General features: G+C 46.1%; 1 protein-coding gene across 4 annotated transcripts in view; it reads left to right on the top strand.

The window, feature by feature from the left end:
• Positions 1–526: 526 nt before the first annotated feature.
• The window catches only part of MYLK3 (myosin light chain kinase 3), a 78,720-nt gene continuing 59,740 nt past the window's right edge, over positions 527–19,506 (top strand). For 2 of the 4 annotated variants that reach the window (XM_064382989.1, XM_064382992.1), the window contains exon 1: positions 527–712. Coding sequence is in view for 1 of the 4 variants with exons in the window: in XM_064382987.1 (XP_064239057.1) it covers positions 16,263–16,316 (54 nt within the window). In the remaining 3 variants the exon portion in view is untranslated. Of the gene's footprint in view, positions 713–16,157; positions 16,317–19,506 lie in introns of those variants that run through there. The other 2 variants (XM_064382987.1, XM_064382988.1) reach the window with 2 other exon arrangements.

The raw sequence follows: 19,506 nt of genomic DNA, 5'->3' as shown, positions 1-19,506 counted from the left end.
CCGTCAGCTCAACCTCGACGGCTTCCGCAAGGTGGTGCTCGGCGGGTCGGGCGCGGCAGTGCCGGGCAGGGGCCGGGGCCGGGGCCGGGGCCGGGGCCGGGGCCGGGGCCGGGGCCGGGCGGCGGCGGGCCGGCGGGGGACGGGCCCTTCCACCACTTCCACAGCCCGCATTTCCGCCGCGACCAGCCGCAGCTGCTCGTGCACCTCAAGCGCCTGACCAGTGCCAACAAGGCCAAGCTGGCGGCCGGCCTGGAGGTGCCCTGCCGCCCACCCAACCGCTTCCAGCGGCTGCTCATCACCTCGGCCTCTGCCTCCGCCGCCCGGACCCCGCTGCAGCACCAGGAGCCGCCACCGCCGCCGCCGCCGCCCCGATCCCGCTGCAGCACCAGGAGCCGCCGCCGCCGCCGCCCCGATCCCGCTGCAGCACCAGAAGCCGCCGCCGCCGCCCCGACCCCGCTGCAGCACCAGGAGCCGCCGCCGCCCCCGCGGGGTCCCGGCCTGAGCCGCACGGACCGGTGGCTGTAGGACAATTTCACCGGTCATTTCGGCGACATAGTTTGTCTCCTTACTCCTACGTAACTTCATCCCACGACCACAGTACTTTTCCTATGAAGAGTTTAGATCGGACCCCAATTCCTCATAGAATATGGCAGAACTCCCTTGGAATGCACCCTGGACAAGTGGAGACATCTCCTATATTTTCAGATAAAGGGTAAGGTTACATTTACTTGGCCTACGCCCTATGGAGAGGATGAAGTAAGGTTACAAAGTCATTTACTTGGCTTATCCTCTATGGAGAGGATATTTCCTGTTTACAGCTGAAGTGTGAGATCGACTTTATGTTCCCTGCCTCCAGATCCTATTTTTCTGCCTCAGTGGTGCGTGCCTGTTGTCCCATCTACTTGGGGTGCTGAGGTGGGAAGATTGCTTGAGCCTGGGAAGCTGAGGTTGCAGTGAGCAGTGATCTCGCCAGTCACTGGGCGCGGTGACTCATGCCTGTAATCCCAGAACTTTGACAGGCTGAGGCAGGTGGATCACTTGAAGTCAGGAGTTCAGGGCCAGCCTGGCCAACATGGTGAAACCCCATCTCTACTAAAAATTAAAAAAAATAAAAAATTAAAAAAATAAAATTTTAATTATAAAAACTATAAAAGAAAAAGTGAATTTCTAAATGAGATACTAGTTCATAAAATTTAGAATTTAAAATTTAATAACATTTAAAATGTAGAGTTCCTGTAAAGGTAAGAAAAAATAGTTGAGACAGTAGGAAATTATAATTGCTTATTAGTATTTTAACTTATAATTTTCAGTGAGTCTAACGTTTAGGGTAAGTATAGTCAAATAACAACCTCCTCATTTTTTATTGGGAGAAGGAAACAAGAAAAAAGGGGAAAAAATTAAACCTCAACTTAGTTTTCAAATTATTGTTTTTTTTGTTTGTTTGTTTTGTTTTTGAGGCAGAGTCTCACTCTGTCGCCCAGGCTGGAGTGTAGTGGCGCGATCTTGGCTCACTGCAACCTCTGCCTCCCGGGTTCAAGCAATTCTCCTGCCTCAGCCTCCTGAGTAGCTGGGATTACAGGTACGCGCCACCATGCCCTGCTAATTTTTTGTATTTTTAGTAGAAACGGGGTTTCGTCATGTTGGTCAGGCTGGTCGCAAACTCCCAACCTCGTGATCCACCCCCACCTCGGTCTCCCAAAGTGCTAGGATTACAGGTGTGAGGCACTGTACGTGGCCCAAATTATTCTTTAATATAAGTTAATAGGCAAAGGTTGATAAGCAAAGAAGTTCATAAATGACAAGTTCGATTTTAGTTAAGGAAAAAAAAAGGAGAAATGATTATCACCGGTACCTTTTATAAATCTAAAGTGATTAAGTATTAATTCAGTAGTATAAGTGGTCCTCAACTCTGAATTGACTGTGGGAGGTTTGGTTTTGTTATTCGGAAAGCTTGTTCTTTACTTGCCAGCCAGGTGCGGTGACTCACCCCTGTAATCCAGCACTTTGAGAGGCTGAGGCAGGTGGATCACTTGAGGTCAGGAGTTCAGGACCAACCGGCCAACATGGTGAAAGCTTATCTCTACTAAAAATACAAAAGTTTTTTTTTTTTTTTTAAAAAGTAAGCATCATGCATCATTCCTTATATGCTAATTGTGTAAAAGTGCTATACGTTCCTTTATGGAACGTGACTTTTATATAGTTGATTTTTGTGGGTTATTTTTGCCTTTTGATTAAAAAAATGCATTGCTTTACCTCAGAGCTTGCACTTTTAAGTTCTTAACCATATAGTTTATGATATCTATGTTCGTCTTTAAAACACTTTTCATAGAGTTCTTTGATGTCTAATCAAGACTGATTGTTTTTAGGTGTGCTGTATAGCTGTGGTATTAGGGTTTCTTTCCATTGTACTCCCAGGATAATCCCACTCTTTATTTTTATTTTTTGAGACAGAGTCTCTCTGTATCACCCAGGCTGGAGTGCAGTGGTCCAATCTTGGCTCACTGCAACCTCCACCTCCTGGGTTCAAGTGATTCTCCTGCCTCAGCCTACCTAGTAGTTGGGATTACAGGCATGTACCACCATGTCCAGCTAATTTTTTTATTTTTAGTAGAGATGAGGTTTCACCACGTTGGCCAGGCTGGTCTTGAACTTCTGACCTCAGGTGGCTTCACCCACCCCAGCCTCCCAAAGTGCTGGAATTACATGGGTGAGCCACTGTGTCTGATACCACTGTTAATTACATACCGTGTCTGTGTTCTTTTTAAACCATGTGTTTTTACTTTTGGAACAAATTTCCCAGAAATTATTTTATTCTTGGAAAAACTTTTCAGAAAAGACATAATGGTACATTTCCTATCTTCTATTGTGGAGAGTGCCTTTGGTTTCGTTCACACTTTAATTTTGTTCTCATTCTTCATTGGCATTCAGTGGGTCCTTTCCATCTGAAAGTTGAAGTCTTCAACTCAGGGCAGTTTTTATCCATTATTGCTTTTCCCCCATTTTCTTTTCTCTTTTTTTCATTCTGGCATGCCTATTGGATCATGTTCGGATTGCATTGTACAGAAACTGACACTGTATTGGAAGAAGGATAAAGATAGGCAGTACAAGGATAGTGGCTCAATGTTGTCATCAAAGACTTATTCTCTTCTCTTTCTTCCACCTTAAGATGTGGCTTTTATCCTCATTGTTCTGAGGTAGTTCTTATTGCATCTCTAGGCATCCTGTACACATTTCAAGAAGGAAGAAGTGGGAAGAGCAGAGAGACTAAGGGGCATGCCAGCTATGCTTCTTCCCTTGAAAAAATCTTTGGGAGGCCGAGGTGGGTGGATCACAAGGTCAGGAGTTTGAGAGCAGCCTGACCAACATGGTGAAACCTCATCTTACTAAGAATACAAAAAAAATTAGTCAGGTGTGGTGTCGCACATCTGTAATCCCAGCTACTGAGGAGGCTGAGGCAGGAGAATTGCTTGAACCCGGGAGGCAGAGGTTGCAGTGAGCCGAGATCATGCCACTTCACTCCAGCCTGAGCAACAGAGTGAGACTGAAGGAAGGAAGGAAGGAAGGAGGGAAGGAGAGAAGAAAGAAAGGAGGGAAAGGGGAAGGGGGGGAGGGAAGGAAGGGAGGAAGGAGAAAAGAAAGAGGAAAGGAAGGGAGGGAAGGGAAGGGAGAAGGAGGGAGGGAGGAAGGAAGAGAGAGAGAGACAGGAAGAAAAGGAAGGAAGAAAGAAAAAAAAACAAAGACAGAAAGAGAAAGAATTTTTCTGGAAACCTTACCCAGTTTCATTTGCCTGTCATTGGCCAGAGCTAGATGCTACCTCACCTGCAGGGAGAGTCTTGAGAATATATACCTATTTAGGCATATTACGGGGAGGAGTTTCTATGTCCTTTTTATAGAAATGACTATTTATATCATTTGCCCATTTTTGAGAACAACTATTCAATTGGGTTGTTTCAGTGGGGGTTGTGTCTTCTTTTTTTGAGACAGAGTCTCGCTCTGTCACTCAGGCTGGAGTGCAGTGGTGCGATCTCAGCTCACTGCAACAACCTCCGCCTGCCAGATTCCAGCGATTCTCATGCCTCAGCCTCTCAGATGGGACTACAGGTGCACACCACCATGCCCAGCTAGTTTTTTGTATTTTCAGTAGAGACAGGGTTTCACCACGATGGCCAGTCTGGTCTCGAACTCCTGACCTCAGGTGATCCACCCGCCTCATCCTCCCAAAGTGCTGGAATTACAGGCCTGAGTCACTGCACTTGGACTGGGAGGGGTTATATCTTAATGCCCAAATCGATCTGCTCTCCAAGTGATCTTTGGATCTTTGATACTCATCTTGATGTTTTATATCTAACATATCTAGAAAGTACACATAGAAAATTGCTTCATGTTTCTATGATAATTGCCCAGATGCGACAGATTTTTCTTGCAATAGATGAAGCAGGTGGTGATTCCAAGTTGTTTCCCATGTATCCGAGCTGTTTCCAGAGTCTGCCCTTTCTTTTTCTACGCCGCTGAAGCGTGCCAGACCAGGAGGCAGGTGCGGCAGCTGACGCCTGTAATCCCAGCACTCTGGGAGGCCAAGGCGGGTGGATCACTTGAAGTCGGGAGTTAGGTGATCAGCCTGTCCAACATGGTGAAACCCTCGTCTCTACTAAAAATACAAAAATTAGCCAGGCAGTAGTAGCACATGCCTGTAATCCCAGATATTTGGGAGGCTGATGCAGGAGAACCTCTTGAACTTGGAAAGCGGAGGTTGCAGTGAGCCGAGACTGTGTCACTGAATTCCAGCTTGAGCAACAGAGTGAGATTCTGTCTCCAAAAAAAAGAAAAGCGTGGCTGACCAGGGATGTGAGCTGGGAATGAGACTCCCAAGCCTCCTGTGATAGACCTGTTAAGCTTCATTTTTCTTTTGGTTGGAAAATTTTATCTCTTTAGTAAAATAAGAACACAACAAAACAAATTGCTTACTTTTTGGCTTCTGGTTGCTGTCATTTCACGTCATTAGCAACAGCAATGGCTCTGCCAGAAGCTTGCCAGGCACCCCATTTCGGTTGGGAGCCACATGCCCTTGGTGCTAGTGATACGGATTAATGTCATCCCTGCCCTTAATCAGGTAACTCGGGGTCCAAAGTTTAAGTGTGATTTTGAAGTTGTAAGAATATAAAACACCTAAAAAAAGAAAAAAAGTTAAACCTATGTTTGTTACAAATTAAAAATCACTCGAAGCTGGGCTTGGTGGATCAAGCCTGTAATCCCAGCACTTTGGGAGGCCAAGGTGGGCGGATTACTTGAGGTCAGGAGTTTAAGACCAGCCTGGCCAATGTTGTAAAACCCTGTCTCTACTGAAAATACAAAAAAACTAGCCAGGTGTGGTAGCATGCGCCTGTAATCCCAGCTACTAGGGAGGCTGAGACACAAGAATCACTTAGGCGGAAGTTGCAGTGAGCCAAGATGGTGCTACTGCACTCCAGCCTGGGTAACAGAGCCAGACTGTGTCTGAAAAAAAAAAATCACTTGAGTACCTGTGAGCAGTTATGAATTATTTTATGGTGTGCCAACATTTGAGTGTGGGTACAAGGAGCAACAGCGAAAACAGTAGAAAAGAGTGACCATTTCTGGAGTAGTCACTGCCCCGGGCACAGTGCCAAATGCTTTCCATGGATGATTGTCTTCAGTCACTACAAATCAGGAAACAAAGCTCAAAGAGCTAAGAAAGTTGCTCCATGTCACATACTTGTAAGTGACAGAGCCTAGATACAAACCTAGGTCAGTGTGACTCCCGTTTTGCAGCAGAAGTACTGACAGGTTGTTGGGTGGAGGAGAAACAGGAAAATGCATTGCAAATAGCTTATTATGATTGCAACTGACTAGGAAAGCAACATAGGCATTATTTAGAAAATAGAGGATCGGTGGCTATAAAGACCTTTTTGTTCTTAAGCTGTATTGGTAATGTTACTTTGGAGCACAGAAGGCCAAGTGCTCATCTTAACCTTTCTGGCTGATGTAGGTGTTTTCCCTACATGTGTTGTAGGTTTTCTTTTCAGATTCAAATTTTGGGGGTTTTGGAGGTTTATTTTTATTTTTTTCAGACAGGGTCTCACTCTGTCACCCAGGCTGGAGTGCAGTGGTATGGATCACAGTTCACTGCAGCCTCAGACTCTTGAACAAGAGATCCTCCCACCTTGAGCTCCCCAAATACTGAGATTACAGGCATGAGCCATGGCACTGAGCCCGGATGCAGATGGTAGATTCAAGTATTTTGTTCATATTTTGTTTTGGATTTTGAGACAGGGTCTCAGTCTGTTGCCCAGGTTGTCTGTAGTGGTGCGATCATGGCTCACTGCAGCCTCAAACTCCTGAGCTCAATCAATCCTCCCACCTCAGCCTCTTGAATAGCTAGGACTACAGGCACGCCACCACACCTGGCTAATTTTTGTATGTTTTGTGGAGGCAGGGGTCTCACTGTGTTGCCCAGGCTGACCTTGAACTCCTGGACTTAAGCGATCCACCAGCCTGAGCCTCCCAAAGTGCTGGGATTACAGGTGTGAGCCACTGCTCCTGGCCTTGTTCATATTTTGATTGGCTTTTATTTCAGTTACTGTGTTCTCTCTTCATTGGTGTCACCACTTCTTCCTGAACAAAATAGGATTTCAAAAGTCTCCTTTCCTCTCCCCAGTTCACCCATTTTCACGGGGTGACTGAGTTGGGATTAAAAAAATAAAGTCTCCTTTCCTAAGGATTCTTACCATGTCCTCATCTTTCTGCCTCTAACCTTAATGACTTCCCTAAACCTGTCTTTAATGGATTCTGCTTCTTCGTTTGAGGTCTGAAAGTCTCCAGGTCTCCAGTTAATCTGCTACTCCTTTTTTTTGGAGGCAGGGTCTTGCTCTGTTGTACAGGCTGGAGTACACTGGTGCAATCATGGCTCACTGCAGCCTTGGCCTCCGGGACTCAAACAATCCTCCTGCCTCCACCCCACAAATAGCTGGGACCACAGGCACATGCCACCATGCCCAGCTAATTTTTGTATTTTTTGTAAGGGTTGGGGTTTCGCCATGTTGCCCAAGCTGGTCTTGAACTCCTGAGCTCAAGCAATCCACCCACCTCAGCCTCCTAAAGTGCTGGGATTATAGGCATGTGCTACCACACCCTGCTTAGTTAATTTACTTCTATCTACATCACAGCCCTATTCTTCCCATCCCACATCCCTCTACCACGTTTGTTATTGACAAAGATACCCTGTTTCTTATGTGAGCCTTTTGTTTTGTACGTCCTCTCCTTTGTGGGTTTTTTCTTTTTTCAACCTGTCTTTTCTGATTTATGGGCTTTCCTGGCCTCTCTAGGCTGAAACCCAAAGACTGTTTCTAAAATCTGTGTCTTACCAGACCAAATTTTAACTTCCTAGGTTAGAAAATCTAGTCGTTTCAAGTTGATAGAAATCTACCACCGATGTAGACTGGGTTGGGACATTCCTAGAAAAGACAGAATGTTTGCTATCCAGACACTCATGCAAGACAATGCCTGCTGTGTGCTGTAGGCCAAGGCACTGCAAAAAGTTACGAGTTCTTGTCCACAATATGGAGAAACGTGAGCTGGGGACTTGTGTGCCTTGTAAGTAATTGAACAGCCACATCCAAAAAGGGTGAACTCATGTCAGAGGGTGAAGGGCTCTGCTCATCCTACCCTGATTTTAGCATTTCTCTCAATGACCTAAATGACTTATCCCTAGAGAGCAAGTGTCTACACACACAGGTTATGGTCCTGGCTTCCTTGGTGCGAGCAGGCCACATTAAGAAAGTCATGCAGCCAGGCGAGCTGGCCCACACCTGTAATCCCAGCACTTTGGGAGACTGAGGTGGGCGGATCATGAGGTCAGAGAGATTGGGACCATCCTGGCCAACATGGCGAAACCCCGTCTCTACTAAAAATACAAAATTAGCTGGGCATGGTGGTGCACGCCTGTAGTCCCAGCTACTTGGGAGGCTGAGGCAGGAGAATCACTTGAACGGGAGGCGGAGGTTGCAGCGAGCAGAGATTGCGCCACTGTACTCCAGCCTGGCGACAGAGTGAGACTACATCTACTACATCTCAAAAAAAAAAAAGAAAGTCATGCACATTTGTCATTGTTTTGACCACCCTCTGTCAATTCCCTTACTTCAAAATACTATCCCCCAGTCTTTGTGGGATAGTAAATCCAGGAGCTAAGCTCCCGCAGCGGCAGCCAAACAGGTTCCTATCAGGTGCCCTGGGAATGAAAGCTGCAAAGGTGAGGAAATGGCTGAAGCACCGTCTTTGATCGCAGTAAACGGCAGAATGCAGTTCACCCCGGTCTTTATTCTCTTTCCCTGGGACTCCATTAATGAACTGTGTGTGCAGTTTGGGATTGCCGTTTTGTTTCTTATCTGTTCTTTCACCACTTATTTTTTTCCCCTAGGTTCTGGGAAATTTCCTCTTTTATCTTATGATTCCTTTGAACATTTTATTTCAGCTATCTTTTTTTTTTTTTTTTTGGAGATGGAGTCTTACTCTATCACCCAGGCCAGAGTGCAGAGGCATGATCACGGCTCACTGCAACCTCTGACTCTTAAGTTCAAACAGTTCTCCTGTCTCAGCCTCCTGAGTAGCTGGAACTACAGGTGCCCGCCACCATGCCCAGCTAATTTTTTTAAAAGTAGAAACGGGGTTCACCATGTTGATCAGGCTGGTCTCGAACTCCTGGCCTCAGGTGACCCACCTGCCTCAGCCTCCCAAAGTGCTGGGATTACAGGTGAGAGTCACCGCGCCTGGCCAGCTATCATATTTTTAATCTACCTGATTGCTTCCTCTTGTTTTCTGATTATTCTTTTTTCAGAACAACCTGTTCTGGTTTTATAAACTCTTTCTTAAACCTCTTCTAGTCAGCTGGGCACGGTGGCTCACGTCTGTAGTCCTAGCACTTTGCGAAACTGGCTTGAGCCCGGGAGGTTGAGGCTGCAGTGAACTATGATTGCACCACTGCACTCCAATCTGGGTGAGAGAGCGAGACCTTGTCTCAAAAAGACAAAAAACAAACAAAAGCTCTTTGAGTCAAATTTTCTTCTATTCCCTGAAGATCTTTGTTTCCACCAGAGTTCATTTTTCACCTATGTATCTTGGTCCTTCTTTTTCAGGCTGCTGGTCCTGGAAATGTCTTAGTGATCTTTGGCTGTCTGGTCGTATCTTAAAAAGGTCTGTGTGACTGGGTAGCTTCTCCCCAGTGAGAATTCTGACTGGGTGCTCTGGGCATGGGGTAGAGAAGGATGAGGCCACTTGATTGCCCAGAATGAGGACTTTAGGGTACCAAGGTGGTGACTGAAAGCCTTTGATTTTCCAGTATGGTTTGCTTAATTTCTTTAAAGAGCTGTCAAGGACTTGTTTGTTTACTTTTGCCTGAGGGTAGATGCCAGCTGCCTGGACTTGCAGGGTGTGTCTGAGGGCCTGGGGATGGGGGAAGGTGGGGGAGGAGAGAGAAGCAGGTGGGGACAGTTGATCCGCCCTAGAGCTTGCCCGGCTCATAGGCAGCCTGGCAGCCCTCCCCTCCCGCCTGCTGTTTGTCTGTCAACTCTCTCGCATCTGCCCTCGGCTTCCAGGGTGTAGGGACTTTCATTCCTGTGTGGTACCCACTTACCCTGCCCTTAGAGTATGAGTTTATTCCTTATCAGACTTCTTGTCCCTCAATCCAAAGAGTCAAGACAGAGAGAGCATGTCTGGTTCATTAATAAAAAATGAAAAAGGAAACCTACATGCACATTTAGTATTTGTTATACTGTGAGTAATATTTCTAGTGAAACAACTGTAAATTAACATACTATTTCCATTAAAGTAACTCATGTGTTGCTTCAAAAGATATATAAGTAATATACAAAAACATGCTTCTTGTAGAAATGAAAATACAAAATGGCTTTTCCTTGTATTTCCCCACCCCAGTTCTGTTCTTTTCCCAGGAAGTGGCTGCTGTTAATAATTGGGCAGATATCTTTGCCAACCATTATTAATAGATTTATGTATCCATGTTTATCTGTCTGATTATCAGTCTTTTTTTAATTTAGATGGGATTAAATTGTATGTGTTATTTTGTGAATTTTTTTTAAACTCGGTCGTATGCGTTGGGTGGCTTTCCACATTGGTAGATGTAGAGCTGTCATTCTTTCCGCTACTGGTTGACATTTAAGTAGTTCACAGTTTTTCTAAAAAGGCAGAGCCTGTTGCTTTCTTGTTTCATTGACCCCTAGCATGCTTCTCACTGAAACTGAGAAACCCTGGTCACATGTGTAATGTGTGTGTTGAATGGAAAAACCTAATTGGATGAAATACAGTGAGTTGAACCGATCATACATAAACCTGATAAAACTTAGAACTGCATTTGAACATCAGCCAAATGAAATACTGAAATTTCTTTATTAAAATGTGTTATCCTATCCCAGTTCGTGAATGGAGCAGAATTCAAGTTAAATTTATTTATTTTGTTCCGAGTTAAGGAGACAAGCCAGTTTGCGTTTCTTCTGTCAAACATATTTGTAACAAGTGCCCATGTTTAAAAGCTCCTTGTTTCTCCCCTACTGTTTGTTTCCTACTATTTGCTGCCTGTTTTTCTTATTCTCCACACTCTAATTTCTTGCTTTATCAGTTCTTTTTGTTATAGGTGTTGAAACAGGAATCAGTTTAACCTCAAAGAGACTATCAGAGTGTTAATTTCCAGTCAAATCCCATTGAAAACAATGAGAACATGGGACTGGCACAATGGCTCATCCCTGTAATGCTAGCATTTTGGGAGGCTGAGGTGGGAGGATTCCTTGAGCCCAGGAGTTTGAGACCATCCCTGGTAACAAAGCAAGACCATGTCTCTATAAAAAAAAAATTTTTTTTTGAGACAGAGTCTCGCTCTGTTGACAGGCGCCAGGCTGGAGTACAGTGGCGCGATCTTGGCTCATGCAACCTCTGCCTCCCAGGTTCAAGCAATTCTCCTGCCTCAGCCTCCTGAGTAGCTGGGATTACAGACATGCACCACCATGCCCAGCTAATTTTTATATATTTTTTTCTTTTTTTTTTTTTTGAGACAAAGTTTCGCTCTTGTTACCCAGGCTGGAGTGCATAATTTTTATATTTTAGTAGAGACGGAGTTTCACTATGTTGGCCAGGATGGTCTCGATCTCTTGACCTCGTGATCTGCCTGCCTTGGCCTCCCAAAGTGCTGGGATTACAGGCGTGAGCCACCGCACCCGGCCCAAAAATTTTAAAAATAAAAATATTAGCTGGCATGCTGGTGCACACTTGTGGTTCCAGCTACCTAGGCCGCTAGGGTGGGAGGATTGCTTGAGCCTGGGAGGTTGAGACTGCACTGAGCTGTGGTCGTGCCACCGCACTCCAGTCCGGGTGACAGAGTGAGACCCTGTCTCAAAACACACAAAAAACAAAAAACAATGAGAACATCTACAGACAAAAACGCACATTTTTAGGATCTAGATCCACACCCTCCCTGGAGAAAAGGAGAAGTCTCCTCTGTCTGTCTCTCTTTTTTTTTTTTTTTTTGAGACAGACTCTTGCTGTGTTGCCCAGGCTGGAGTGCAGTGGGTGATCACACTCATTGCAGCCTCGACCTCCTGGGCTCAAGTGATCCTGCCACCACAGCCTCCTGAGAAGTTGGGACCATAGGGTACACGACATGCCACCATGCCTGCCTAACTTATTTACTTTTATTTTTTATAGCAATGGGGTCTCACTGTGTGTGTCTCCCAGACTAGTCTTGAAATCCTGGCTGAAGCAATCCTCCTGCTTTAGCCTCCCAAAGTGCTTGAGATTACAGGCTTGAGCCACCGTGCCTGGCTTTACATGGCCAGTTCTGGGAGGTCTTTTCCACCATTCTACACCAAAAGATTTTCAGAATTCTGCTATGCTGAGATTAGCATTGAATTTCATTGGCTGTGTGGCAGAATGACTTTCCTTCCAATTTTCACATTTTTTTAACCTGCAGAAACTTGGTACTCACCAGGTCTCCCTCTGCAAGGCTGGGTCAGAACTCCAGCCTACATCCTGCTCTTAACAAAAGCAGCTACCACTCACGGGGCACCTGACTATGGACAGGCACTGTTGTATGAGTTTTACATTCATTTTGTCACTTAATCCTCAAAATAATCCCATGCAGTAGGCCTTGATGGGGAAACTGAGGCAGAGAGCAGTTGAGTCACTTGCTTAAGTCACACAGCGCTTCAGATTACTGAGAGGGCTGGGCTTCAAACCCAGTATGCCTGGTGCCAAAGCCTGGGCTTTTAGCCTCTGTGCTACACATTCCCCACTAACCAACTCTTTCTTTATTTTCTTTTTAAAGACAAGGTCTCACTCCGTTACCTAGGCTTGAGTGCAGTGGTGCAGTCATAGCTCACTGCAGCCTCAAACTCATGGACCCAAGTGACCCTCCTGCTTCAGCCTCCAGAGTAACTAGGACTCTGGGCATACACCACTATACCCAGCTAAATTTTAAATTTTGTGTAGAGACAGGATCTCCCTATGGTGCCCAGACTGGCCCTGAACTCCTGGCCTCAGATGATCCTCCTGCCTCAGCCTCCCAAAGTGCTGGGATTATAAGCGTGAGCCACCCCATCTGGCCCAGTGAGCCCTCTTGAGATGTAAGAAGGGAGACCTGCAGCTACCACCTGCTAGTCACTGGATGGCTGACTGTGGTGGACTAGATAATGCCCCCTCCAAAAGATGTTCCTATCTTAATTCCTGGAACTTGTGAATGTCACTTTACAAATCCTACAAATGACCTTGCAGATGTGATTAAGTTCAAGACCTTGAGATTGGGGGACTGCCCTGGATTAGTCAGAAGGGCCTTGATGCGATCATGTGTATTAATATGAAAGGGAGGCACAGGGAGGTGTGACACACACAGAGGAGGACGCGTGATCCTGGGGGCAGAGACAGGGACGATGCAGCCACAAACCCTGAATGTCAGCAGCTGCCGGCAACTGGAAGATGCGAGGAACGGGCTCTCTGAGGTCTCTGGAGCATGCATTAGGCAGCACAGTTCTTGAACTATTAAAGAAGGGAATTAAATAATAGCAATAATAGCAAAAAAAAACCTTACAATTTGTAGTTGCTATATAATAAAGTAAATTTTGCTGTGTTGTGTGCTGTTTAATATAAAACCTAACCCCCAGCTCTGCTTAAAATTAACTCACTCTCTGTAAAACTTACCTTATCTATTCTCCCCACATTCTCAGCAAAATTCCCAGGCATCTCAAGATTCCTGTTTTTCTTGCTGACCAGCTGCAAGGTCACAGGGCAAGATAACACCCAAAGAATGTACAATGTTTCTCAAAATGCTGTTTTTCACATGTAACGTACATCACAAGAAATGTTACAAGCGAATTAACTGTTTTTTGCTCTGGCTTCTGTAAACCTGTTAGCTGCTACGTCATCCTGGATGTATAAAATGTACTCCTTTTTCTTTCTTCAGGGCTCAGACTTGGGATGCTAATCCAATGAGCCGGTGGCCACCTTAATAAAATCCACCTGTTTCACCATTGTTCTCTGGTCTCCTGAATATTCTGTAACACTATGAAGGAATAAATTTTTTTTCTTTCTTTCTTCTTTCTTTCTTTCTTTCTTTCTTTCTTCTTTCTTTCTTCTTTCTTTCTTTTCTTTCAATGGAGTCTTGCTCTGTCGCTAGGCTGGAGTGCAGTGGCACAATTTCGGCTCACTGCAACCTCCGCCTCCCAGGTTCAAACGATTCTCCTGCCTCAGCCTCCCAAGTAGCTGGGACTACAGGTATTCACCACCATACCCATCTAATTTTTGTATTTTTAGTAGAGACAGGATTTCACCATGTTGGGCAAGGTGGTCTCAATCTCTTGACCTTGTGATCGATCCACCCGTCTTGGTCTCCCAAAGTGGTGGGATTACAGGCGTCAGCTGCCATGCCCGGCCTGAAGGAATAAATTTCTATTGAGCTACTAAGTTTGTGGTAATTAGTTAGAGCAGCCATAGAAAACTAATACAGTGACTTTGTGGTCTCTCTAGGCCTCAGTTTCCTTATCTGTAAAACACGGATATTAATGATATATACCAAGTATTCATTTATTTGTTTGTTTTTGAGACAGGGTCTTGTTCTGTCGCCCAGGCTGGAATGTTGTGGTTTGATTTCGGCTCACTGCATCTTCCTGCCTCAGCCTCCTGAGTAGCTGAGATTATAGGCATGCACCACCAAGCCCGGCTAATTTTTGAATTTTTAGTAGAGATGAGATTTTGGTATGTTGACCAGGTTGGTCTGGAACTCCTGACCTCAAGTGATCTGCCTGCTGCGGCCTCCCAAAGTGCTGGGATTACAGGCATGAGCCACTGCATCTGGCCTAGTTTTTTTTTTTTTTTTTTTTTTTTTTTTTCTGAAATGGAGTCTTGCTCTGTTGCCCAGGCTGGAGTGCAGTGGCACGATCTTGGCTCACTGCAACCTCCGCCTCCCAGGTTCAAGTGATTCCCCTGCCTCAGCCTCCCATGTAGCTGAGACTACAGGCATGCACCACCACGCCTGGCTAATTTTTTTGTATTTTTTAGTAGAGATGGGGTTTCACAATGTTGGCTAGGATGGTCTCGATCTCCTGACCTCATGATTCACCTGCCTCGGCCTCCCAAAGTGCTGGGATTACAGGCGTGAGCCACCGTGTCTGGCCCCAGCCCAGTATTTTTAAAAACTAAGGGATTTAAAGTGCTTGGCAGGAGGCCTGGCACAAGTGTCAAATCAACCCAGATGAGGTATTGTGATCACTAGCTCTGATAGGAGCATGCATGGGTTTTTTTGGAGCACATGAAAAGGGCCAATCAACAAACCCAGCTTTCGTTCATGTGATGTGCATGGTTATACAGTAAGGTCCACAGGGCACTTTAGAGGCAAATAAGTTGAAATTAATTAAAAGTGACAATACATGGTATTTACTGACCAACTGGTAGGAAATTTACCCAAAAATCGCCACCTCCAATTTCCTTTTTTAATGTTTTTTCTGAGACAGGGTTTCACATTATCATCCAGCCTGGAGTACAGTGGCGTGATGACAGAGCACTGCAGCCTCAGATTCCTGGGCTCAAATGATCCTCCTGCCTCAGCCTCCCAAGTAGCTGGGACTACAGGCACAACCACCACACCTGGCTAATTATTGTTTGTTTTTGTTTTTTTGGTAGAGACAGGGTCTTGCTCTGTCGCCCAGCTTGGATTCCAACTCCTGACCTCAAGTGATTCTCCCATCACGACCTCCAAAGTAGGTAGGACTATAGGTGCATACCACCATGCCTGGCTAATGTTTTTTATTTTTATTTTTTGTAGAGATGGGTCTCACTATGTTGCCTAGGCTGGCTTCAAACTCCTGGTCTCAAGCAATATTTTCAATTTGGCTTTTCATAAGGCTGGGATTATAGGTGTGAGCAACCAGGCCCAGCCTCTGCTTCCAATTTCTAGTGTCACTATAGCCATTAGAGAAACACTTTTCAGGTAGTAATTTTTGTTACCTGCTGGATGCCCCAGTAATTTCTTATTTTCTGTATCTAATTCTGAGTGGTCATTCCAGGACACTTAATTAATAAACATAAAAGTAAACATGGCAACTGGGAATTATAAGTGCAAATTCAGTTGCCCATCAGGAATGTAATCAGTGACCTGCATACTTTGCTGTATTATCCACAGAAATGAGCAGAGGGAGGGCTGTTTTGATCTAGGCACCTGGGTCCCAGATGTCTGAGAGTTATTTCTCCCCAAGGGCTAGACTGCAGCAGAGCCGAGTTTGCCTTTGAGATGTTCCCATTTGTTCCCCCAGCTCCAAGAGACGTCATCGCCTTCATTGTGGGTTGTTCCGGGCAAATGATGGAGGAATTAACAGCATGGCCTGGAGTGGCTCTGAGCAGGCCTGGGCCAGCTGACACACGCCACTTAGGTTTCCAGGGAGCCAAGCTGTCCCCACTCACGCAAGGCTGATGCACTTGTGGCTAAATGCGGTGCGGTCAGGGCCCGGGGCCAGATTCAGGGCAGGAAATAGAATACCACCTCCATCACCAGGGAAACAATGGTCTGCGGACATGATTTAAACCGGAGCCAACGAGAACGCTCAGAGGGCCGGCCAGCAGCGTAAGGGAGACCAGAGGGCAGCTTGCACAGATCTTGTCTTGGGTTATAACTGTTGACAAGCCACTTAACTGCCTCCAGGTTTAGGTTTATCTGCATATAAGATGGAGGTAACAATATTTACACATCTCACTGGAGACTTATGAAAACGAGATTTTGGACAGACCCCTTGGGACCTATGGATGGAAGGTGGTATGTAAGTGCGGTGATAAACCTACTGTGTGTGTGTGTTTTCAGCCCTGCATTAGGGACATGTAGACCCACGAGAAAACGCTTTTGGAGTCTGATCAAAAACGACAAGAAAGATGGACAGCTCTTGGTTGTAAGTGCATGGGTTTGCTTTGGTTTTGTACAGGTCTGGGAGAATAATTGCATGTGTAACTGAGACTTCAGAATTGTTTTCCACCTGTCGCTGTGATGAGTAATCCAGGTGCTCAAATCATCTGAGAATGCTTTTGCTACAATTGTTCCCAAATGTTTGCCAACTTTGCTTTACAAAACTCTCCAATTCTCCTGGGTGGTTTATGAGTTGTACGCCGAGTCTGGAGCATTTCTTCCCAAGCTGATGGGGAGTCTATTTAAAAATAAAGCACACAGGGGGATAGTTGTTCTTTCTCCATGACGTGTGATTTCTGCGGAGTCTTCCTGCACCTGCTAAATATACATGTTGCTGTTCATTTAAGGCTTTGTAATTGACCTCAGACCTCCCGGTAAGGTTCGTAAATGTTTTCCGTCAGCTGCGGTCCTGCGGGCGTCTATTGCTCTGTGTTCTTGGTTAGTTAAACCCGTCTCTTATGCATATCTGTCTAGAATAATTCCTCTGGGTCTAGGTGAATAATGACTATTATAGAAAAAAAATTGTTGAATAACAAACTACACACTTAATTTTTTATTAGAGAAATATAAATGCAATGTAGAAAATAGAGATGATCTGTAATTATGCAGAATTAGCCATACTGGCATACATACGTGTTTATTTTCAATAAAAATGGGATTCGAATGTGTATGCTTTAGGTGAAGTCTTTACCTAGTAAACCTGGGAAGAGTATTGATATCCTTAGAGATTTTTGCCTGCAGCGGGGAGGGATCCTGCTTCTGTTGCCAGCCTGCAGGGTGGCGGAATGAGGGACCTTGGAAGAACTTTCAAAGATTCCTTCCCTGAGATGCTGTTCCACTTAGCGCCCCTGTGTTTTGGCAACAACACGCATCCCAGAAGTGGTAAACACTTGCTTATTTGAGCTTCTGTGTGGATGCTGGTCCCTGCCAGTCCCCTCTATCCTTCTTCCCCTTTTTTTTTATGCTAGCAGAACCAATTAAGGAATGACTTACATGCAGTGTATTACACACACACATTACAGCCTGTGGAATTTGTTTCTTGTTTTGTTTTGAAATGGAGTCTCGCTCTGTCGCCCAGGCTGGAGTGTAGCGGCACAATCTCAGCTCACTGCAACCTCACTGGTTCAAGTGATTCTCCTGCCTCAGTAGCTGGGATTACAGGTGCATGCTACCATGCCTGGCTAATTTTTGTATTTTTTAGTAGAGATGGGGTTTTACCATGTCGTCCTGGCTGGTCTTGAACTCCTGACCTCACGTGATGCACCCGCATCAGCCTCCCAAAATGCTGGGTGTGAGCCACTGCCTCCGGCTAAGCCTTGGAATTTGAACATATGAATACACCCTTGTGACATCACCCCTTTGTGTCCTCTCTGTACCAATCCCCCTGCCCAGGTAATCACTTCCATTCATTCCTCAATACTGACTTTATCATGTTACTGCCCACCCCAAAATCTTCCGTAGGATCACTGTCCCTCTGTCTTGCTGCTTCAGGTCTGTATGTCTCGGCCTAATTTTCCTGGTCCACCGTTTTGGGGGTCCCACCTGCTGGGCCTCCGTTGATGTCACATGGCTGCAGGGTGGTCCCTGCACCCTCAGCCCCACCTGCCAGACTCTACCTGGGCCTCGTTCGCTCTGTGACCTCACTAGAACTGTCTTTTCTTAGCCTTCCAAGTTTTGCCCATCCTTCAAGCCTCAGCTCAAGTCCCATGTCCTCCAAGAAGTCCTCCCCAATTTCTTTACCTCCCTCTTACACGCTGAGTTTGCTGGCACCACGTGGCTGTAGCTGAGTTTCTGCAGATGTGGGGCCCCAGAAGCACAGCCTGGCCACTGAGTCATCCCCAACAGCCATTTATATCCTGCAGCAGATGTTTTTTCCAAACCCTCCTCTGTCCTCTCCCATTCTCTCCCACATCCTGCGGCTGCCTGAGGGTCTGTCACTCCCCGACCTCAGATCCTGCTCGGTGTCTGTGTCTCACCCTTTTCCTGCCCCAGTGTTGGGACTTTGTTACCCAGATCAACCAAGTCCTCTCCTACAGACCCCAGGGTCCCGCCTCTGCTATCAGTTCTTCGGATTTGATACCAAGACATCTTGGGACTGGGCTTAGCTCAGAGGGTAAGGGTAGACTGAGGGGAGAGAATTCAGATGAAGAGAAAGTTCTTTTGATGGGATGTGGGGTGGGGCTGGGAGCACTGGCGGGTTATACAGTCCCCCCAGCCCACTTACGTCCCCTGAACCTCGCAGTTAGCGACTGTCCCATTTTCTCTTTTGCTCCAATGTGATAACCTCACTCCTGTCTAGACTTTTGGGGTTTCCCATGGCACAAGTAGAGCTCAGAGCTCGCAAGAGTGGGCACAGTGAAGGGGATTAAATAAGACAGTGCAGCTAAGGTGCCGAGCATAGGGCCTGCCCACGATCAGGTCAAGAGAAGTGAGTTAACTTCAAGACCCTGCAGCCCCTTCTCTGGTTCTTGTCAGCCAGGGGAGGTGAGGCAGGGTCCTGAAGCTGTGTGTGTATTTGTAGGAGTCAAGGAGACTTCCAGAAACCCTCCCATCTGCAATGAACACAGGCCCTAGAGCAGCGGAGCCAGGCCCGAGGCTCAGCTCTGCGCAGACTCTCCCTGTGACCTCAGTCTTTCCATGAGTGAAATGAGGCAGTGATCCCTCCTCTCGGATGAGCAGGGATTGCGAGCACCTGTGCCCAAGGACTTTTCAGGTGGAACCTACCCAGGGTGAGGGGGTGAAGGGTGGGCAGCCCAAGGTGTTAGCATGAGGCGGGTTGGCCTGGTTCCAACTCTCAAGCATAATTGAGTTTTCTCAATTGGCAGCTAGAAGATGCAGCCCCTCAAAGACAAAGTTTGGTTCTAGACAGAAAGCAGAAAGTTTCAGTGAGATTAGAACATGTGGAAAAGGGACCGGGTGGGTGGCTCAGGCCTGTAATCTCAGCACTTTGGGAGGCCAAGGTGGGTGGATCACCTGAGGTCAGGAGTTTGAGACCAGCCTGGTCAACATGGTGAAACCGCGTCTCTACTAAAAATACAAAAAATTAGCCA

This window comes from Aotus nancymaae, unplaced genomic scaffold, assembly GCF_030222135.1.
Source record: "Aotus nancymaae isolate 86718 unplaced genomic scaffold, 86718_ANA_hifiasm-v0.15.2.pri h1tg000030l, whole genome shotgun sequence".
NCBI classification, from domain to species: Eukaryota; Metazoa; Chordata; class Mammalia; order Primates; family Aotidae; genus Aotus; species Aotus nancymaae.
This window is presented reverse-complemented; position numbering and strand designations above follow the sequence as displayed.